The sequence below is a fragment of the Lotus japonicus genome, chromosome 4 (assembly GCF_012489685.1).
Source record: "Lotus japonicus ecotype B-129 chromosome 4, LjGifu_v1.2".
In the NCBI taxonomy this organism is placed as follows: Eukaryota; Viridiplantae; Streptophyta; class Magnoliopsida; order Fabales; family Fabaceae; genus Lotus; species Lotus japonicus.
This window is the reverse complement of record NC_080044.1, coordinates 80461928-80485698: the sequence shown is the minus strand read 5'-3', so window position 1 is coordinate 80485698 and position 23771 is coordinate 80461928. Positions and strand designations below refer to the sequence as shown.

The 23771-nt window shown below is 38.1% G+C and overlaps 3 protein-coding genes across 3 annotated transcripts; 2 read left to right on the top strand and 1 right to left on the bottom strand.

Annotated features, from left to right (window-relative positions):
• The first annotated feature begins 4484 nt into the window (after nucleotides 1–4484).
• On the top strand, nucleotides 4485–5635 carry LOC130710689 (protein LURP-one-related 17-like). Its single transcript, XM_057560040.1, has 2 exons — nucleotides 4485–4845; nucleotides 4936–5635. Exons 1-2 carry the CDS (start codon nucleotides 4540–4542, stop codon nucleotides 5338–5340), a joined length of 711 nt encoding a protein of 236 aa, XP_057416023.1. The 5' UTR covers nucleotides 4485–4539; the 3' UTR covers nucleotides 5341–5635.
• A 250-nt stretch (nucleotides 5636–5885) lies between these two features.
• LOC130710688 (uncharacterized) lies at nucleotides 5886–10943 on the bottom strand. The gene is made up of 7 exons (XM_057560039.1): nucleotides 10634–10943; nucleotides 9166–9504; nucleotides 8929–9090; nucleotides 8138–8478; nucleotides 7375–7873; nucleotides 7225–7257; nucleotides 5886–7066 (listed from the first exon to the last, which is right to left on the bottom strand). The coding sequence occupies exons 1-7, from the start codon at nucleotides 10764–10766 to the stop codon at nucleotides 6549–6551; spliced, it is 2025 nt and encodes a 674-aa protein (XP_057416022.1). The 5' UTR covers nucleotides 10767–10943; the 3' UTR covers nucleotides 5886–6548.
• A 7968-nt stretch (nucleotides 10944–18911) lies between these two features.
• LOC130711955 (serine/threonine-protein phosphatase PP1) lies at nucleotides 18912–23038 on the top strand. The gene is made up of 4 exons (XM_057561759.1): nucleotides 18912–19309; nucleotides 20565–21124; nucleotides 21716–21928; nucleotides 22708–23038. The coding sequence occupies exons 1-4, from the start codon at nucleotides 19132–19134 to the stop codon at nucleotides 22720–22722; spliced, it is 966 nt and encodes a 321-aa protein (XP_057417742.1). The 5' UTR covers nucleotides 18912–19131; the 3' UTR covers nucleotides 22723–23038.
• The last annotated feature ends 733 nt before the right edge of the window (nucleotides 23039–23771 follow it).

Sequence of the window (23771 nt, the reverse complement as noted above, 5' to 3'; positions counted from 1 at the left end):
ATCCTGATATATTTTATATATATAGTAACTAAGAAGCAAAACAATAAAAAAAAACTAAAAATAACCTAGCAAATATAAACCCACACGGCACCAACCCCACACATTACCTTATTTTGTCAAATCCATATAACTTCTTTCTCTCTCTCTCGTGAATTCCCTTTCTGTGCCTTTTCGACTGCAACCTTCATCCTCTTCTCTATTTTACCCTTTTCTTTTTCTACACAGTAGAACCCACACCAAATCCTATTACAAAAACCATACTCTCGTGAAGGAAAATTGTGATGTTCAAGTGAAAGGGCTTTTGAGATAAACATTGGGACTTAGGGTTTGTGCTATGAGGAAAGAGAAGTGTTTATTTGACTTTTGGGGTATACCCACAACTAATTGATTTAAAGAATAGTATTACAACATATGTTAGAATTAATTATAATTGTTTTTAGGACTTTGAGCATGAAATTGATGATTTCATAGTTGCTCCTGAGTAGTATAACATGAGATAATAGCATCTGAATGTTTGCAATTTCTTATTTGGTAGTTCAGATTCGCGGCTAGTGGTTCATTCGTGAGTCCGGAAGTTGTTGGGAGCAATCGTGTTGATTCTTTGTAACTGTGAGTGGTTTTCAACTGCTATGACATATTTTTAACAGTCTTATAACTGATTTAATTACTTTATCATATTGTCTATTTATCTAAATTGGGGAAACATGTTTTAATATGTTTGACTATCATTCTTGAACTCTGAAAGCTGATTTTATGAAACTGATTTTGAGCATGTTTTATGAATTGGTATGAGAAGAGAATGACATTGGGTTAATTTGGAAATTATGTGAAATTGAGATTGTGAACTTGAAAAGCTTTGATGAGCATTGAAAAGTTGATATTGAGAATGTTATTTTGAAAAGCTTTGATGAGCATTTGAAAACTGATTTTGAGACTGTTGATGAGACTTGTATTGGTTTTAGAAAATGGTTAGAACCCCGTAGCCGTTAGCGGAGGTAACAGCCTAGGTGCATCTAGCTAGTTTGATTCCGGGAGGAGAGGGCTATCCGTTAGATGGAGCCGCCAGTGCACGAAAAGGGCTATCAACGAGATGTAGCTTCCCCCGATGAGATTGATGAGATATGACATGATTCCGGGTGGAGAGGGCTATCCGTTAGATGGAGCCGATCTCTCCCAGTACGGTGTGGTTCGGGGACGAACCAAGCGGAAGTTGGTGGGCCTGTGACGCCCGGGGCCGACGAGGGCGGGGAGTGATCGCCGGTGCTGAGGCACGGACAAGGAGCGGCTCCTGGCAGACTTCTAGGCGGAGGGGCACATGAATGAACCGATCTCACACCCGAACAAGAGGTATTCCGAGACTGTATATGGATGAACTATACAGTTGAGGATGGCATAAAAGATTTGATTGTATTACCCATAACAACAAGTTGCAACTTCTTTTCGGGAGCACAACTCATAAGAACTCCATGGTTAAGTGTGCTAGCCTTGGAGCAATATTATGATGGGTGACCTCCTGGGAAGTTTTCCCGGGAAGCGCACGAGTGAGGACAAAGCGCGCTGAAAAGACTCGTGTTGTTACCGTGAGGCCAGTCGTCAAGTCAGGATGTTACAATGGCCACGCTAGGGAAGGAGAAGTGGATGGATGCCAAGGTGGAGGAGTGAAGCAACAGGGTGTTGAGCAAGGTGGAGTTCAATCCCAGAAATCAGAATCAGGAAACTAAAGCATCAGATCTTCATAGGGGAGTTCGGAATTCGCCAAGGTGGAGATTGTTGAGATTTGGCTCATTATATTTTGGGCTAAAATCTTTAGTTTATTAGGATTTGATTTAATGTGGATTGTAAAATGTTTTAAGGGATTGTTATAGGATTTATTAGGATTTTATTGTAAAATAGAGATCAATAGAATCCACTATAAATAGGATAATAATGTAACCTTAAAAGTTGTACTTGGTACCACATGCTTCATGCCACAAGTAATACAAAGGAGATATAGCTACTCTATAGCCGCAGAGGTAGGCAATTTGGCCGAACTGCGTGACCAAATATGCTGTGTGTTTTATCTGTGATTTCTCGCTCTGCTACTTCGTGTAATCGAGGTGCTTGAATCCCCCACAGAAACTCTACTATCATGCAAGCAATCATCTCACGAGTTGCTCTGTGCTTCCCGTGTTAATTATTCATCATATATATCACGTGCAAATAGGTACACCATTGACATGGAGGTGGTCGGCACTCCACTTTCTTCTCCCTTGAACATATTATCCTCTGTTTGCACGTGCTACAATTTCAACCACCAATTCTAGAAAATTGCTTCTTGCTTGGTATATGCATTGGAAAATATGAAATCACTTACGTTTGTGTTGATAAAAACGGAAATAGCAATACAATTACAATGATCACAATTCAAGCACGTACTTGTGGCGGTTCCGGTTTCTGTCTCTTTCTGATGCAGCCAAGAAACATTAGAAGCAAACCAACCCCAACCCTTCAAAACAAGAGAAGTGTTTTGGACTCTCCTTTGATTAATCAATCCTTGCCGGCCCAAACGTCATCCTTCAACGTCAATAGTTCTGCTTTGAAATATCTCTTCCACCGACATCTCCAATGTTCTAATAGGTTCTCATTTTTAAGTTTCACTAATGAGATTGTGCAATGTCAATAAAAATCACTCATATGCATAGATTATAAATGTTACATGCATGTATTTCTCACTTGACAAGACACAATTTCATTAGTTGGAATAAGAAATGTAACACAATTTGAGATTAGGAGATTTCAATGCACACCTGATCTACAAACAAACAACGAAGTTTTTAAATATGTATACTCCTTGGTTCAATCGTGTATATATAAGATCAAAGGAATATACAACTTCTGATGCAAACTAAGCCAAGTGTATTAGAATTTGTCACATTTTGCCAACTTGGTTTAATGTATACTGAATAAACCAAATTTTGCCATGCAGGTTGAATTTAACATGAATGTACTCTAACATCAACCGAAAATTCAAACCCACTTGGTATGATATTCATGTGTGTGGAAATTATTATTTGCACTGTTGGGTAGTGGGAGTTAACAAACCCATTGAACAGTAAAAAGTCACTATCATTATTTTGTTGAATTAATCATATAATCCTCCGATTTTATTGACTAACAAGGTCATCAAATGAATTGTAACCACAAGTGATACGACTTAAAAGGCACTAAAGCTCAAAATATCATACTTAGCGAATATAAAAAATTACAAAAGTGTCCGAATTCTAGCAAGTAGCAATAGAAAATTGAGAATTGAATTCATTATAGGACTGGTAAGCTAAAACATTCAACATTAATAAATGTTATCAAAATAATCATTCAAATTATATTTAATCAATCCCTTGATATGAATAAAATTGTCAGAATTGCCATTTAAGGTGTAATTTCATATGTCATTTGAGGTTATTGTATGTATATCATATACTCATATATTATTTTTTATTTTTATTATGTTCTGTGTAATAAATCTTTCAATAATTTAATCAATTTGGGGGCAAATAAGGATATAGTGATATACCATTATTGACATCATGGTAATTACTTAATACTCTCTTCTGGGGTGACAGATATGTATACCAGTATAGAAATCAAACCTTTTCTTTTCTGAAACGATACTTGATAATAATGAATTAATTAGGAAGTTCTTATCATAAGACCAACGATGTCATGTTAAGATTGATTTCTTTAGAAGACCAAAAACTTCATAATTGACCCCTCATAATTAAATTTATGAATTCCGTACCCATCTTACTCAATGTCATCATCAAATTAAAGCGTATGTGTATTTAAGAGTTTTAGTTTTAGCAGGATCAGCTACATTCTAAAATGTTTGATCAAATATAGCAAATAATTTACAGCTAGCATTATGCTTATTTTATGAGCACACTGACTTCTATCTGTGTTCACACTTCAACTTGTACCTCAAAGCTCTTTTCAGTAAAAAAAATATAGTGAAAGACGAAATTTAAAAGTAAATTAAAGAAGTGAAAGAGTGAAGAACAATGCATCTGGCCCCAGACAGCAGAACTTTTCTTAAAGAAACATCAATGTTCTGGTTTTGGTTTCTGAAAAATCCGGTGTGCTTAACTGCTAGCTATACTAGACTCCTAACTTTTACCCTTGGCTTGGTGCTAGCTAGGAGCATATATTGTGAGTATTGATTCGTCGATATCTGCACCGCTGGACACCATATAAAATTACATTTGGGAAAGTAAGGAATTTTAACATTCTGGAATTAGTATATAGTAAATTATATTCTGGAAACTAATGTGTATAATTTTTCATTCCGGAATGTGAAACTAGGGAGTGTTTGTTAATTGTTGGGTGTTATCTTTATGTGGTTGTCCATGAATCATTATTTATTTTATTGACCAAATTACATCATCTTTACTATTGGTTGAAAACTTCTAACGTGTCAATTATAATTTATAAGGGAGGTGAACACTAAGACATTGTTGCTATAAATATGATATGACCCTTTGGAACAGAGTCTACCTATTCTAGATGAGGAGGTTGCTTTCTAGGTTCAAGTTTCTATCAAGAGCAGTGCATGAGGGTGAGCATGAGCATGAGCATGATCATGGGGAGAGAAACAACAAGTACCCTATGACAGAAGGAGGTTTGTGCACAACAACATCACTCACAGTTTGGAGAAAATCCCTTGTGATTAGTTGTAAAGGAGGATTCACAGTGATTGATTCACATGGAAATCTGGTGTATCGGGTTGACAATTACATCTTGCACCCAGATGAAGTCACTCTCATGGACGCTTCAGGAAACTCTCTCCTCACCATGCGTCACCGCCGCAAGGTAACACATCCCCTTCATCATCTTTTATTTCAATGCTTTTATATACTATATATACCTTAGTTATAAAATGGTATTGTTATTTGATTGCAGAAGCTTGGGTTAGTAGATAGTTGGTTTGTATATGAAGGGGAAACAGGGAAACTGCATATAAAGAGGAGCAAGTTAGGCAACTTAAGAAAGAGTCCAGTTTGTTGTGTAAGGAAGCGTGTGAACATTTTAAATGGCAATTCCGGGGTTCAAGCATGCGTGTACCGTGTAGCACCGGATTCAGATGACAAAGGGCACGCGATGTTTACGGTTGAAGGCTCTTATGCAGACAGGACGTGTAAGGTGTTGGATGAGTACAAGAAAACCGTAGCTGAAATCAAGAGAAAGGAGGCAAATAGCAAAGATGTCTCTTTCGGGATTGAGATTTTTCAGTTAATTGTTCATCCTGGGTTTGATCCTGCCTTTGCCATGGGACTCGTTTTGCTACTGGATCAAATGTTTTCATAACACTGATTTCCAATGTAGCTTGTGTTCACGGCTTCACGCTATTCAGCATTTTGGAAAAAGGATATGTTCTGATATGATGGTGTATGTTTAGAAACTCAATAGATTTCCACATCAGGGGAGAAGTGATTCTTCTGGAAAGAAAAGTGATTCTGAAATATGTAAATGCAAAACCAAACATGTTAATTACTCACAGCATCCTAGCTGCAGATGCCTTAAAAGATGAAAACTGTTTGTAATTCAAATTGTAATGCATAAATACCACGAGCAGTGCAAGGAGCACGTGTTGCATGAAGAAGGAATTCTATCTCTAAAATAATCCTATAGGAAAGTGATTCTTTCACGCCTCCTCTCTTTAACCTTCCAAATAGAATGTAGGGGAAGAGGAGTAAAGAAATGAGATGAAAAAAATCAAAGGCCACTTGTATTATCTCGATTTGACAGATTGTCCTAATGAAAAATGAGTTTTTCCGGCACGCAGTGTCTCACTCATGAGCTTTCTGAGAAAACTTCTCAGGAAACCACTCAGCTCATATTGCTACTTAGCAAACACGATTAAATTGGAGTTTATATGAACTGAGAACCAAAAAAGAAAATACACCTTGTTATCGTACTCATCAAATCTTATGAGTCATCCTTAACCATATAGTCTCATACCTATATAGACTTTGAATACCAATCGTTCTAGTACAAGATTGGTTCAATTATGTTTCCTCCTCCTAGAAATCTTCCGCTCCTTGTTTGAGTCTTCTCATTACACCGGAAATTAATCTTCGCCTTCGTGAGCCCTCACATCACTTCTATTAGCTGGCATTGATCCAAAACACAAAATTCTCTGAGATGGCAATATACAAACACTGGGCACTGCTGTTGCTCACACCTGCACTTGGCCGAAACGCAGCACTAGCAATTCTTGTTTGCGTACATACAGTTTGATAATACACACACACAGGAGGTGAGAGTCTCATGTAGATATTGACTCATGTGATGCTCTTCAGTAAGCAAAGAATTATGCTGTTTTATACACCCTTGTTTAATGTTACAACATTTGAATTGCGTTGGCTCTTAAACAAGAACTCTAGCAACGAATTCATCTCAGGCTTGCAGCCACAGCATAATAATATATACAAGGCAGCCTTTTACTAACCTAACATTTGCTAATCACACAACAGCTACCAACTGCTGATGAGTCTGCAGTCAATAATTATTGATCAATCCGACTTGTCCCTTCCCCTTTTCCAATCCATCAATACTGATTTTCCAACCTGCTGCTGACCATCATAAGCCTTATCCAAATTCCTTGCAGGTGGGGGCATCATGCAATGTTGCTTCATGATGCTCCCATGTGTACGCTTGTTTTCTATAATAGAGTTTCTAACTTGTTTGCTGGGTAATGATCTACCTGATTTTGAAGTAGGCCACCCACAGGGTCCTTTCTTTACATTGTTGGAGGGACCGCTATTCTTATTCTCGCCTATGGAAAGCCTTGGCTTCTTTGACGGCATTGCCTGGTCCATTCTTCTGGCCATCATGTCAGACCCACTCACTGAAACTGACGATGAGTGTGTTTCTTCAAATTTCTCATTTGATTTGAAGTAGCAAGATTTCATGGCCTTGAGTGAGGTTTTCCTTTGCCATCTCAAAATTCCATCTGAACTCTGCCTCGGTTGTTGATTTTTCATTTCACACAGAATTTGTGCAGCAGCTAATACTCTTGGAGAATGCTCATCTGTCGCAAAGAAAAATGTTAAGCCGGGAGGCCTTGCTCAAATAGCAACTTCAGTCCAAAAAAAATGTAGAAAAAACTTCTAAATGTAAAAGGTGTTTTACTCAATAACATCAAAAAAATTATAAATGTAAAAGGTGTTTTATTCAATAGCATCATACCATTTTCTTTATGATCAACTTGGCCTCCCAATTCTGCATTTTCAGCAAGGACATCAGTCAGATGACTCTGAATTTTACTTTAACTATTTTTGGAGAGGGAGGTAGGACTATAATGAAAGTAGAGATAAACAGTAACAAATTAACGTTTACCTGCATTAACCTGAGAATCTTTAGGACATGTTATAGGAGGCAAAGAACCCAACTTAAGATTAGCAAATAAAGATGAAATTCTTTTATAGTCTGAACTTCCAGATGAAGGAACAAGGCTCTCATCATAGCTGAATGAATCTAAGTCTGTGAACAAACTGCAATCAATATCTGTAGAGCTAGCAATGACACCTATCCTTGCCCATTTAGCTTGGCATGTGCTTCTACTTGTTGATAACTTAGCGGTGTCAGAATTAGTTCTAGAGTGACCACCAAAAGCATGTGACCATGGAAAGGCCGGCAAGCTTGGCCGACGAGATACCTGCTTGCCGGAACGGGGGTCATTACTATTCTTTGTGGAAATGGCAGGCTTGGACACATCAATCAGCAAAGACTCCAAATCTCGGAATGGATGGAGTGCAATCCGTTCCAAGACTTCCTTAGGTTGACATAATGGAAAGTCAAGGGGACTAGCTGTATTTTCTGTTTCACTAGAAGTATCCTGGAGATCAAAGAATTAGTAAGTATAAAAACCACATTAACGTTAGACTCAAAATAATAGATTTATTATCTGTCAAACTGTCAAAGTAAATTATATAGGCATAAATGATCGAGCAGGCAATAAGATCCTTTCAATATGATCAAAGTAGCCAAATATGATGGTGCAGCCTTTATGTGGCATATATTAATAACTGGTCCGTTGAAGTTCAGATTTTAATTATTACAGCAAAAACTGAATGCATATTAGAAACTATTTAATACTAACCTTCTTACATGAAGGCATATCAGTTGTGCAAGACTGCTCTTTATCCCCATTACCAACACTTTCTACTGCACAAACTGAGCTCAATTGGCAAGTGGAGATTTTCTTGTTGGAGGAGTAATCCATCTCAGCCATATTTTGGGACGGAACAGGTTTTGGGAGCTGCAAGACAGAGCAAGCCTTTCTAACTGAGCTCAAAAAACTATCATTCATATTTGATGCCTTCTTCCCTTTATCTTTGCTTAAAATGGGGCAGATAAAAGTTCCCTTAAGGAGCTCATCTAATGGTGGCTCATCCATAAGCTTTGTGACATCATGAAAATCATGTTTCAGACCACATAAACCTGGCAAGAGTTTCCAAAAATTCCATTGAGATTAATCTGAGCTCCACTTGGGAACTGTAATTATAAATCATAGGAAAATAACAGAAACGAAGCATTCAGATAGAAAATATTTAAATTCAGTATCAATAAGACAGAGAGTGTATTTTATATGCATGTATATTTTATATGCATATATATTTTATATATATGAATCTTGCACAATCTTACGATTAGATTTATGATTTTCAACCCCTTCCCAATTAAAGGCAAAATCTCAATTTTGACTACCTTGGCTATAAACAACTAAATTAGATAACAAACAGGTTAAATGAGTCTGGAGCTACATGCTTGATCATTCAATCATATTATATGTAAGATGCAAAAATGAAAAGAATACGAAGGGAGGGAAAGGGAAACAATAGGAGATTTACAAAGTAAGCCAACTATAGGCCTAATAATTACATTACATACCAAAAAAGTTGTTCCCTCCAGAGGAAGAACTAAAGGCGTATGCCCCCATTTTCATGGAGGATGACTCAAATTTAGCCTTTGCAGAAGGAACTTTAAAGTTCCTCTTATCACCACGCTTGCTGTTATTGCTCTTCTGTCTTGGTAATTGACTTTTCTCTGTATCTAAAAAAATCAGGGGGGAAAGTTAAGGACATGTAGTCAGTAAGCCATTGATGATCTGCACGGGGAAAATAATACCTGGAGAAGTACACTTCAAATCAAGTGATCCAAACTTGTCAGAAATATTCTTTGACTCCTCAATTCCATTAGCGCTCATGGAATCTTCTGACTGTGACATCCGTGGTCTCTTTGAACACGAACTACTAGTCCTGTTAGATTTTGTGGCTTTTCGTTGTGATGGTACACCTTCCGGTCTGGAAGTAATAACAGCACAATTTTTGCCATTACCACCAGGCATATCTTTGGGAAACATGTTTCCCTTATGATGCGAGAGCGAACTAGAACTCTTACAGAGTTGAGTCTTCATAAATTCATTACAGGAGGGAAACTCGGCAGCGGTTTTCATATTTGCGACATCTGGCACAACAACAGGATAAGATTATTTAATCATGAATAATGAATATAAAACCAAAAAGATGACAAGCATATCAAAAGTTAAGAAGACTGGAATTAATAGGCTAAAACTAACCTAATAAGGGACAATTCAAAAAATGACATGCATGAAATGGATGACTAGGGGTTGTAGTGCCCCACCAAACAAACTTGTCAAATAGCATTGGAGGAATACAGTAAGTATAACAACTAATTGTGACAGCGTGCATCTCAATCACTAATCAACAACACTTCACAGAGTTCTCCCTGACTCCCAACCAGCGGTGTTAATGGCGGAAAGCCAAAAACCCACCGTATTTGACAAATAATGACGGCGGATGGCAGATTATGGAAGGATATCGGCCATCGCGGCTTGCTGGAATTCCGCCATTGCCGATATTTGACAAGACAAGCATATACTCTCCAATAAGTCCCCACCTCATTAATTGGCAAAATAAAGGGGATGTCTCTGTAATCAAGTTCAAAGTTCAAACCTTTTCGCCACAATTGCACACCAAAAACATCAAGTTCAACCAGTGTTATCAAATCACGGCCATAGCGATAGCGCAGCGGATTTTTGGCTAATCGCGACGCCACTATAGCGCGCTATTCGCTGCGGCCGAAATAGCGGATTTATTGCTCAGTCCGCGATTTGACAACACTGAGTTCAACCTTTTTTTATCTAAAAAATGGATACTGACAAGGAAAAAAAAAATCTGCTGCAGCTGCAATTGGAACAGTGGTAAACCAACAGGTTCATTTCCAGGTAAGACAATGATGGAGTCATGAACATCCCACACAGAATGTTCCCAGAATAAATAAATATACAAAAACAGAAAAAAGGCAATTGTGAAGCCAATTTTACCAAGGCAATTACAATTTTCCAGCTTCAAAAATTTTACTAGATTAGTTCAAAACGGTCAAGGGTTTGCTACCACCAATCAAACAACAAAATAGCACAGATCAAGACACGAAAACCCCAAAGGTAATGAAATTAACAAAAGTAAACGGTGAAAAATGATAATTGGAGCCAAAAATGAAGAATAACATGCAAAAAATGAGAATTTGATAAAGAAATTTAGGGGAAAGGGGTAATTGGTAATAGAAATGGTACCATTTTGGATGAGAGATGAGTGAATTGAATTTGAATGAGTAGCAACCATGCTGGGTGTGCGGAAATTGTCGGATCCCGTCAATTTGGGTGGGGAAGCAACTTCAACAGGTAAAGGCAATTCGACAGCATCCATGAATTGGAAAGCAGCACAGAAACCTAACTCAAAGCTTAGCTGAGTGAAGAAGAGAATTGGAGGAGTGAGGAGGGAAGAGAGAGAGAGGGTGAGAGTGAGAGTGAGAGGAGGAGGAGGAGGAGCATTTTGGTGTTGGTTGCGGCTGAGGGAGAAATTCTAGGGCAAAATTGAACAAGATATGTTGGTATTTATAGTTTTCGGGAAATAGCCTAATCTGTTCCTATACGCTCCGACGGTCAGGAATATTCCGGTGAGCCCAATCTCACTTTTTTGAATATTATGAATTTTTTATTTTAAAGGAAAATTTGATACATTTTTCATTGTTTCTATCATATCTTATCATTTTGTCCACCTCATACGCATGATAGGATAAGAGTCTATCATGTTCTTATCATAACATGTTCTTATCCAATCATTTATCATTTCATGTTCTTATCCTATTATGACCACCAAACGAGCCCTGAATAATAATTTTTTTTTTGTAACAAATACCAAAAAAAGTAAATCTTTTTTATGTAATGTTTTTCTCAAAAATCTAAGTCACTTTAATCCATGGGAAGGAGTCAATACAAGTTCTTATGAAGGTGAAGCACTTCTTATACAGAATAACAACTATTGTTCTATCTTGTCGAGCCATACTACTGACCAAGCGTGAAGTTCAAACCCAAATAGAGTGTGTGCTTTGTCAACTCTGACTGGAGGAATCACGGTATCATCTTTTCGTCAGTTGTAACTGGGTGAGGGCGGCATGGTTCGCACACCCAACGAGCATTGGTGCAGATGCAATTCGAGTTGCTTTCATCTATTGGTTGAGGGAGATAATGGATACAATGGAAGCATAACCTCTCACTAAGCTGGTACAATGTATGTAATACTATGTATGTTATATGGAGGGCCAGAAACAACCAATGTGTTCCTCAATAATGAGTTGTCGTGTCTTCCTCGATTATAGGACCCGCAGTGCAAGCTCTTGGGGGATGACAAGACGTGTAACAGGTACAACTATGAGGGGGGCGCCCGAGGAGTGTGGAGCCGAAGAGGTGGCGAGCGTTGCCTAAGGGTGGTTAAATTGAATCTTGATGCTGGTTGGACGGGTGACACAAGTACAAGCATTGACTTAGGGTGAGGTCTAGTTCAGGGGAATTCTGGGCTGCAACAACATGTATGGAAGCTTAGAGCTTTGGTTCGTTGGTGACAGAGGTTGTGGTGATGCAATGGAGTCTTCACAAAGCTTATGAGATGAGAATTGATTGTGTCATTGTTGAACCTAAGACATAAGCTGTAATTCAGCCACTAAAATTAGGTGTGTATCCGCCAAAGATTGAGTATGTCATTAGAGATTACAAGAGACTTGTCCTTGTTTCTCTCAACAATCTTTTTTCATCATGTTAGAAGGCAAGCCAATGTTGTGGCCCATACTATGGCAACTAGTGCTTTTGTTGTTCTCTCAATTGTGTAATGGAACGACCCACCAACTTGTATTGAGCATTCTCTCTTTGTAGATTCTGTATTTTCCAATTAATATATGAGTTATGGTTCATTCGCACCTCTCGCCTCTTTTTCACTTTTATTTTCTATCTATTTTTCTATTTCTTTATCAATCAAATTATATATCACATTTTTACTTCCTCTCTCTATTCTTCATATCTATCATCCTACATCTCTTTCTTTCCACCGGAGGCGTAACAGATAAGATTATCCTAACTTCCACACAACTCAACAAAACATAATGGATCCACGATTGTGTGTGTTAAGTTGTTCAAACTTAAAACCTTTGGACAAATTGGAGGGAAAAAGAAACTTTTGACAAAGAATTGAATGGATACCGCGATTGACACGACATGGAGATTAGATTTCCTACCCCCACTACTAGATTGCACACCCCTAATTTTCAAATTTTTAAGTTCTGAGTTATTTCATAATTTTAAATTCCGAAATTAATTCTCACTAGCAGTGCAAATATAAATGTAACACCCCACTTTTAAGTGGGAAAAATACTTTGGATTTTTAAGTTCCGAAATATTTCGAAAATTAAGTTTCCGGAAGTGTTTTAAGTAGGGTGACATTTTTAATGAGTGAGAAGTCAAATCCAATCCCCACGACGTGTGGAAACAAAAGTACATATTGTGAAGCATGTCAGAACTTTAATTGTTTAAACCTTTTAGAGCAACTCCAACCCCAAAATTCTTATCTGGTTTCTTAACACACTATTCAGCACTATTCATGTGGGCCCTGTCTGCCACATCAGACTTAAGAAACTCCTAAGAAACTGAAGCAGATTTTGCTCCAACCCATGGTTTCTTAAATTACTATTTGAAGGGTCCCACCCGTGTCCCACCATACAACATAAATTAATAATATTTATTTTCACTCAATTTAGATTTAAAATTTAATACTAAATCAATACTTCAACTTAAAAATAATTTAATTAAAATTAATACGAATTTAATTTAAATTTAATTTTACTTAATATTTAAAACAATTAAATTTAAATATCGGCATGCTAACTTGAAACAAAAATAAAAAAGTACATTGTGTTATTTCTAGCAAAAACAATTTTATTGAATGATAGAAATAAAGACGAAAGAAAATACATGACAATGAAAAATAAACAACAATACATTTGAAATGAAATACATAATAACACTTGAAGGTTAATTTTCATTATTCTCGTTTTCGGGAAGCTGCCAAATATGCTCCACCAAGTCTGCTTGAAGCTGGTGATGAATTGACCTATCAATTTGATGTGCTCTTCTTTCCAAGATATTTCTAAAAGCGGGAATAGGACCACTTACTACTTCAGCATCCAATATGTCATTATTGACCTGATCATAAACAAAATTACCTCGGTACGTGTTGCGCTCATCTTCAACAATCATGTTGTGCAATATGATGCAAGCATACATTATTGACTTCATCTCATTCGGATGCCAAAAGCGTGATGGACCACGAACTATTGCAAACCGAGATTGGAGAACGCCGAATGCACGTTCAACGTCCTTTCTTGCTCCTTCTTGTCTTTTCGCAAATTTTTGCCTTTTTTCTCCTTGCGGCATTGGGATGGTCTTCACAAATGTAGCCCACGGGGGATAGATACCGTCTGCTAGATAGTATCCCATGTTATACATTGTTCCATTCACGCTAAAGTTCACCATGGGAGCATTTCCACTCAAAACCTCATTAAAAACCGGAGATTGATTTAGCACATTAATGTCATTGTTAGAACCTGCAATGCCAAAAAATGCATGCCAAATCCACAAGTCTTGTGATGCCACTGCTTCAAGCATGATTGTGGGCTTTCCATGATCACCTCGGGTGAATTGACCTTTCCACGCAACTGGACAATTCTTCCATTCCCAATGCATACAATCAATAGAACCCAACATACCTGGAAATCCACGAGACTCGCCCCATTGAAGTAAGCGGGTAATGTCTTCCTGGTTCGGGCGCCTCAAGTATGTTCCACCAAATACTGCACACACACCTTCCACAAAATTCTTTAAGCACTCAATTGCAGTACTTTCACCAATTCGAACGTACTCGTCAACACTGTCAGCAGGTGATCCGTACGCCAACATACGAATAGCGGCGGTGCACTTTTGTAATGGTGACAGGCCTTGTCTTCCAACTGCATCGACAGACATTAAAAAGTACGGGTCATGAGACCCAAGGGCCCCTACAATTCTGAGGAACACATGCTTTCGCATTCGAAACCTTCGTCGGAAAAGCTCTTCCGTGTACACAGGATTTTCGGAGAAGTAGTCATTCCACAACCGCTCGTTCCCAGCTTCACGATCTCTCTCTATCACCTTTCTTGTTCGCTTGGGCCTAACGGTGTTGGCACGTCGTTGATAAAACTCCATCTCCTCCTGCATCATATCTTCTATAGTCGTGTCATTGATAAGTTCGTCAATGACAACGTCGTAAATGTCCAAGTCGGCCATATTGTTTGGATCCATTCTATGACACAATGAGAAACTATCAGTGTAATTGGATAGGAGGAAGAAAATATGAGAGGACAAAACAACTCTTGAATGTTGAGATGAATGAAATATGACATGTATAAATAAGAGAAACAACAACGGCTATATTCTCCAACGGCTATATTCCACAACGGCTATATTCCCCAACGGCTATATTCCCCAACGACTATATTCCCCAACGGCTATATTCTCCAACGGCTATATTCCACAACGGCTATATTCCCCAACGGCTATATTCCCCAACGGCTATATAGAACACATAAGTAGAAACGCAGTACACATTAAGAAAAATTCGAATACTGAAATTACAACATTAATGCAGAATACATAAGTAGAAATGCTAAAATTACAACACTGATGCAATACACATAAGTAGAAATGCTAAAATTACAACACTAATGCATAATCAATAAGTAGAAATGCTAAAATCACAACATTGGCACACGCTAAGAAAGACAACAACAAGAATTAAGACATTCCTAGTTCTTTCATGGCGAATTCAACTAGGCGCTGATGCGTTGCTAACTGCACCTCGTTCATTTCAGATGTGTCCTCCATAAGGATATCTTTGTATTCCTTCAATAACCGCGCCTTTTGAAGTTTGTTTTTTTCCTTTCTCACCTCCAGTTCTTCAGTCTTGAGCTTCTCAAAACTCGCAAGGAATCCCAGTTTAGCTTTCCCGATGGCTATCATCTCGGAGTTAGGAACATAATCGAGATCACTTGAAGCTGTGTCTCCTACTTTGGCCTTCCTTTTCTGGTTCTTTTTTCCCAACGGGCGGGTTGCTGGTTGTGTGGCCTCATATTCGTCGCCCTCGATTGATGCACTCCGGTCAGACGATGTTGCATACACCCCATCTACTGACTTCTTCTGCCTCGTTGAACTGGTTGTCATAAATGTTCCCTTCCACTTTGGTTCATCCTTCACCAACCGCCATTCATTCTCATGTTTGAAATCTTTACCCGTATCTACATGATATAATTGATGCGCCGTAGCCATGATGTCCTTATCTGAGTGTCCACTTTTCCAATGATTGACGGCTTTAGTGTGGCAACCGACAAATTTTTGAAGATCAGCATTCAATTTATTAAAATGAGATTTCAGGGATAACCATGTCCTCGAAGGAGAGGCATCGTCGCGGTACTCCTCATATTGGGCTCGAATCTTATTCCAGAACAAATCTGACTTTTGCTCATTTCCCACGACCCGATCGGTAGAAACGTTGAGCCATGACTGAAGAAGAAGTATATTATCTTTACCACTCCATTTGGTGCGTTTATTTCCGGATTCTTCAAGATCAATATCATCTAGACCCCGTTGAGTAGAAAATTCAGGCTCCTCGGGCATAGCCTCACATTGTGTACTTGAGACTTTTGAACTACTGCTGCTACCAGTAGGAGGTGCTTGGTATTGTGGTGGATACATGCAATATTGTGGATTGTTTGGATAAGACATTTGTGATGGATATGATCCCATTTGACCCTGAGGTTGGTTTTGATGGTAGAACGATTGTGGAAACATTTGATACGAAGGATTTTGAACATTACCACCGGTGTGAGGAGGTTGGTTTTGAGGGTGACACATCTGCGGATGTTGGCTTTGTGGTTGATACATTTGCGGATGTGGGTTTTGTTGTTGGAACATCGGCATAGGTTGGCTTTGCGGGCGAATCACCTGCGAATGTTGGTTTTGTTGTTGGAACACCATCATAGGTTGGCTTTGCAGGTGAATCATCTGCGGAGGTTGGTTTTGTGGCGGAAACATAGGCGAAGGTTGCAAACCTTCACTTGTAGGAGGTGTTTCATTGTCGAGCAGTGGATAATATTGCTCATAAGGATTAGACATTGTGAGAAATTTGAGAATTTTTGGACAAGAGAGAAATTGTGGGAGTAAATGTTGGTGTTTCAAATGGTCTACTGCACTATATATAAGGTAAAGAATCTGAGAATTGAAAAAACGGTCGGAGAATTGAAAAAACGGTCAGAAAACGGGCAGAAAAACCGGTCAAACCGGTCAAATTAAAAAAATTCAAAAAAAAAAAAGCCCAAACGGGCAGAAAACCGGCACCAGCCGGTGGGATGACCGGCTCAGCCGGTCACCCACTATATAATCTATTTTTCCTCACTCACTCTCCATTCTAACCCTAGCCGCTCCTCTCTTCTTCCTCTCTTCTCTCACGCAGCTTCTTCTTCCTCTCTTCTCTCACGCAGCTTCTTCTTCAACCTCTCTCACTCACCTTCCTCTTTTCCCCTTCCTTTTTCCCCCTTCCTCTTTCCCTGACCTGCAGCGTCTCCTTTTCCCCTTCCTCTCACCCTAAACCCTGCAGATCCTTCCTCTCTGCCTCACTTCTCCTTTTCTCCTTCCTCTCGACGCCTCCTCTTCTCCTCCCTCTCTCCCTCACTTCTTCTCCCTCGATCTCTCTGGTCCACTCCTCCAAAGCCCCAACCGATCACCAAACATCAACCGCCGCCACTAAACAACCACATGCAGTCACCATCGGCCACCAAACAACCACCACCGCCACCATACAGCCTCAATCCGACCCCCACAACCCCTGTTTGCAAGCTTCAAAGCCTTGAAGCTTGCAAAAATCCTTCCTTTTCACACATGCAAGGGCCATTACTCAGATCAGAGCTTCCAGAACTCACCAGAGAAGATTTTTTTTTTAGGGTTTGTAAATATCAATTTATGTGTTTTAAGTTTCAATTTCTTCCTGTAAAGTTTCAATTCATTCAATAAAATTGCAATTTTCGTCCTCTGATTATGTCTCTGTTTAATTTACATTGTTCAATTTCATCCTTTCTGTTATGTTTGCCTCTGAAATCTGTTGGGGAAGTGAGAGAAAATAATAATTTTTAATGCTAAGAAACCAAAAAGCATAGTTGCTTGCAGAAGCAACCATGCACTGTAGCTAAGAAACTGAACCTGCCAACTGAGCAAGCTCCAATGCTGAAAAAAATAAGAAACTGTATCTTAGCAACTCCAGCTGGGTTAAGAAACCAGCGTTGGAGTTGCTCTTACGTTGGTCAAACTATCCTTTCAAAATAAATCAATCAAACTCAAGTAAAATTAGTGTTAGTAGTGTACAATTATTTAAAATCCAGTATAGTGAGAGAAATTGAAAGAGAGAGAGAGAGTGTGTGTGTGAGAGAGAAATGATTCTGTCACATCATTCCAGATTGAATTGAATATATAATATTGTGTACATTGTTATATAGAGATACAGTAATAAGTGCTTACAACAAAAAATGCTAATAATCACTTTCTAGCTAATTAATTGAAATAATCCTAAGTAACTTACATATACTCTAACATTCTCCCATAAACGCATGGTACGTGTTGTAAGAAAGCACCCGAAGTTTATCTCTTAAGTGAGTGAAAGGTTGTTTGGGGAGAGCTAGTTAAGATGTTCAGTACTTGGTTAGGTGGTCAACAAAAGGCTCTTCCACGGAATGTCTAACATGCAAAATTAGGGTCAGAGACAAGAGAAAATGAGGCCTAGCCTGCAAAGCTTGATGACTCAACACATGACAAAGTTTGAAGAGTGATTCAAAACACTTGAGACTCAAATTTATAACTTGATCACTCTCATGACCTAAAAAGGAGCCATTAAAAAATTAATACTTTTACCACTCAAGTGAGAACATTAGTAACGTAAAACATAAGTGAGAACATTTTTTACTTAATGGTTTAATCTGCTTCAAGTGGACTTGAGCTTACTAACTTACTTGCTCTGTAATGCGGTAGAATTTTTTTAGGGTTAAATAATTTTCATTTGTAAGTATTATTTGACTTGACTTATTCCTTAATTTTAAAATAAAAAAACATGTGAAAACAACAAGATCACTTGTTCAAATTCGAATGCTGATCGAGGATGCAAATCATTGCTGGTAATCATCACTCATCAAAACAATGATCATGATCCCATTACGCTGAAGCAAAGCAAAGAGGAGATAAGAATATATGAGACAACACGCACTGCACGTGCGAGGTTGAGGGTCCCTCTCTCCCCATCAAATTTTCAGATAGGGTTGAGGATTCAGCAATGGTATATAAAGGAAGTAAAGTAAGTAAGGTATGGATTTTATTAAATTTTGTTTATAGAAAATAAATAAATATTGTTTATGCATTTTGCATATGAAGAAGATTATGCATTTGTTGTCGTTATCAGGCACAAGGCTAGGGTTCCTAGTTGAAAGAACACAACGCTACGAAAAATACAATACAAGAACAAGTGGTGGTGTTGTTGCTTCCTTCCTTCGTTCCTTCCTCTCTGAACTGCGTTTTTGTCATTTGCGCTTTGCGAGCGGGAAAAACGGCACCGTTTCTCTCGTCTCTTTTCTGCGTTTCGTGTTTTGAAATTTTCTTCTCATCTTGAGAACATGGACGAGAACGTGCTTGATGAAATCATCCGGAGGCTCGTGGCGGCCAAGAACGGGAGGACCACCAAGCAGGTCAACCTCACGGAGGCGGAAATCCGTCTGCTCTGTGTTTCCGCTAAGGAGATCTTCCTCAGCCAGCCCAATCTCCTCGAGCTTGAAGCTCCTATCAAGATTTGCGGTAAATTTCTTCATCTTCTTTGAATAATTCTGATTATTTGTTGATTTGCGATGTTGAATTGAATGGAAATCGATGAGAAAATCCACATGCAATTCTGTATGCTTGTTCACACGGAAAAACTTAAAGAAACTTATTAGGGATCCTGGATTTTTGGTTTGTTTAGTGAATGACTAGGTCTTGGTATGAAAATTGTGTGCCTCTTTTGAAACTTGTTTGGTGCCTTGACTTGACTTCAGTGTTGTTGTTAATTACTGATGGCGGAAAGCCAAAATCCCGTCATACGTGACAAATAATGGTGGAATATGGCGGCCGTATGGAGGGGTATTGGCCATGGCAGAAAGCTAAAAAACCGCCACGGGAAACTGCTAAGTGGATATTTGATAACACTGTTTGACTTTGCTCTGGGTTTATAGTTTGGATTGTGTCACCTTTTTGTTTAACCAGACAGGTGGGGGAGAGGAGAGGGATGTGTGATAATGATACTGGATACTGATGGTTCTGAGATAATTGACCAATGCTTGATTATGAGCTCTTCATTTTTGTGGAATTGTGTGTGTAGAAGTCATGTGAATTGATTAACTGTTTGGGTTGTTGTTCAATAGACATAGACGTAATGGCTTGTATTCTAATAGGCACAATACTACTATATGCAGGAAACTGTTTCCAACATGCTTGTTGTTTGTATTTAGAACTGTCAACACTCAACAGGAACCTGTTTCTGGCTTGACAAAAGAAAGGGGTTAAGAGCTTTTCTGGTGTTTTAGGCAAGCACCCTTAGCGATTTCATGTTCTGGTTCATGCTAGTTGCATGCTGTGGTGACATTTGCCTTAGTCGCTAATAATTGTAGAATCCTCAAAACCCTGTACTTCTAACTTGGTAACTTTGAAATCGAATTTAGTTTTTAGGGCTTCAGTGGCGGCTGCGGCATTTATAGTTTGTAAAATTCAGAGTTCATTACTTTGGAGCTTCTTCAACTTGTTATCATGCTTTTTCGCTTGAATGTTTTTCAGTTTTATTTAGATACGAATGTTATGCTTAAGTAGTTGGTTTTTGGAAAATCATGTTAAAATTATTAAACTCTTCAATGTTATCTTCTTTCCCCCTTTTAATATTAATCCCTTGCTTCTGTCAGGTTTGTGATTTTTGTTCCTTTTGCTTTGATGCATTAATAAGGTCTCATTTTGCTTTTTACCACCATGTTATCTGTAATTGTTAAATAGGGGATGACTTATGTTTTAAACAATTCATTTGCAGGTGATGTCCATGGCCAGTTCTCAGATCTTTTAAGGTTGTTTGAATATGGGGGATACCCACCTGAAGCAAATTATTTATTTCTTGGAGATTATGTTGATCGTGGTAAGCAGAGCATAGAGACAATATGCTTACTCCTATCATACAAGATCAAATATAAGGAGAATTTCTTTCTTCTCAGGGGCAACCATGAATGTGCTTCCATCAATCGTATCTACGGTTTCTATGATGAGTGCAAGAGGAGGTATAATGTTCGCCTCTGGAAGACTTTTACTGATTGCTTTAATTGTCTACCTGTTGCTGCTCTAATAGATGAGAAGATCCTTTGCATGCATGGTGGACTATCACCTGAACTAAAAAACTTAGATCAGATAAGGAATATTGCTCGTCCTATTGATGTGCCAGATCATGGCCTTCTCTGTGACCTTTTATGGGCTGATCCTGATAAAGATATTGACGGATGGGGAGAAAATGATCGAGGTGTTTCTTTTACATTTGGGGCTGATAAGGTTGTTGAATTTCTTGAACATCATGATCTCGATCTGATTTGTAGAGCTCACCAGGTAATGAAATATGAATTTGGTGGTTTATATGATTTAAAAGTTTCCTCTGGATTGCCCATCCATGGCTATTTTGTTCGTAGATAGTATCGTTTGCTAGTTTGTTTGTACTGCTATACATACTAGAATTGGCCATACATGATAAGCTTGGAATTTATTGATTATTACTCAAATTTTCAAATGAAAAATAATTTCATGCTTTAAGTAGATTTATAATGATGACTGAGAATCAAAGGAAAAAGAGAGAGATCGGATTGATAAGGATAGGATAAAATTAGGCTGAGTTGTGACTGCTCTATTATGTTTAATGCATATGATGACTGAATACGGTTTTCTGTTTCCTTTCTGTATCACCACCTATGTTGACCCCTCTAAATATATGGTCATTTCTAATCCTGTTTGATTGATGAGCCTTTCTTTAGCTGCCTGTCATTGCTAATGTGCTTGTGTTTAGTATGGTGTCTTCGTCTGTCTATGACTCTATGCTGAATGCATTGGGCTTTTGCTTGGCTCACAAATATAAATTCTATTTAATCAATTAATGATTCTGGTATGATGTTTTCCATATAAACTTTTCGGGTGTCACTTTGTCAGGTTGTAGAAGATGGGTATGAGTTTTTTGCTAAACGTCAGCTGGTGACCGTATTCTCCGCACCCAATTACTGTGGTGAATTTGATAATGCTGGTGCTATGATGAGTGTTGATGACACCTTGACATGCTCTTTCCAGATACTCAAGTCTTCTGAAAAGAAAGGGAAAATGGGATTTGGTAACAACTCATCGAGACCAGGAACTCCACCTCATAAGGTAAAAATATAGGAATTATTATTATGCATGCACCTGTTTGTTAATACACATGCATTTATCTGTATCCACGTGGGTCTATGTATTCTATGTTCAAATGAAAATATATCACGAGCTTGAGTTACAATCAAGAGAGTAAAAGTATCATAACTTTAACTAGTATTAACAAATATGGAGTTTGATCTGTGTATCCCTTAAGTTGGTGTTTACACACATAAAATGAATGAGCTTGTGTAAATTTATGTGTATTGTTTAAGTAGCATTGACATGCTAGGGGCGATTCCAATGTTAACACTTTAGGGCAACATCATCAGGGAGCCAAGTCAATGCTTTTTTTTAAGTAGTGGTTAAAACCCATTTATGGTGTTCCCATTCAAGTTAACTGCCAAAAGACATTCAAACTTCCCGGGGCTTTACTCCTTTAGCCCCGGACACAATTCAATTATCTTTTACTCTTAAAACTAATATTCGATTTTCTCGCATGGCCATCCAACTTGGAGAGGTTTGAGCAGAGACCTAAAGTGCAAAGACTGCATTCTTAGAGGCATGAAAGCACAATGCCTGTTTGTTGATTCCAATTTTTTCTCAAAGCTCACCTGAATAGAAAAGGGCAAGGGGTCTCACCTTTTGTACCAGGGATTACCCAAATGTTTAATGAGTTTGTTTATTTTGTATGATTACTTTAACATCTCTTGCTTGCTGCTTTCTTTTCATGTTATTATACACTACATATATTTTCTGAAATTTAATTATTTCTGGTCCCTCTTACCCTTTTGTTTCAGGGGGGGAAGGCTTAATTAACATCCCGAGCTATATGACTACAAAGGCAGTGAGGTGGATGGAGGCTTTCATTCTCCGTTGTCCAACATATAATGGCAACCATGACTAAAGACAGTGTAGCAAGGCACAGGGCACTTTTTATTATGCGACTTCGATTGATCCCCTTTTTCTTTGTTTCTTTCTTTTTTCTAATTGCCTTTTCCCTCTTAATGTACAATGGAAATTCCAATTTCGTTGGGGGAAATCCTGAATATCTTGTCATTGTGTTGCTAAAATTTATTTTTACAATTGCGTCAATTTTATATCGAATGTGACTGGCTTAGAGAAGCTAAAGAGATGGTATTTAAACTTACTGCTTGTCCGGGTTCCCCATTTTCTCGCCTTACAGATACAATACGATATTAAAAAGTAATATTACCATTAAAAATGAGTTAGTATAATATGAAGCATTTAGGAAGGCAGTTACTTTTATTTTATTGGAAAAAACAATTTTAGGGTACTAGGGGCAGTGTCCCAGTCCACAGTAGGAACTTGAACTTGCAGCCTGTTGGATGCGAGATTCTATTTTGATTCATTAAACTGTCCTTATTTTCTTTTTTTTGGCCTAAACTAATCCTTTAGGTTAAGTGGCAACTTAAACGAGGGCACTATGAATGAATACAGCCTCATCATGAGGTTTTACATATGATTTGCATCAATATAGTAGTTGGAAGATACGTATGGGTTTAACAATATTTTTTCCGAGTTCCATGATTTGGTGTATTTAGTGAGTCTTATATGGATGAGGAATTTATATTATTCTATCTCATTTTACTATTATTTTGTATTTTTTTTTACACTAGGAATAAGAGCTTTGAGGGAATGTGACCGTTAAGGAAATTCACTGTCTAGTTTGCCATTAAGTTTTTACGATTTTAAATTGATTTATTCATTGGAGAATAGGAAGATTTGTGTAGCTAGACATGCAAATCTATACAAAATTTGGACGAGGAAAAAACATACTATTTTGGGATGATACTTAAACATAAATCTGATAAAATTTTGTACACCTTGGTAAAACCAATTC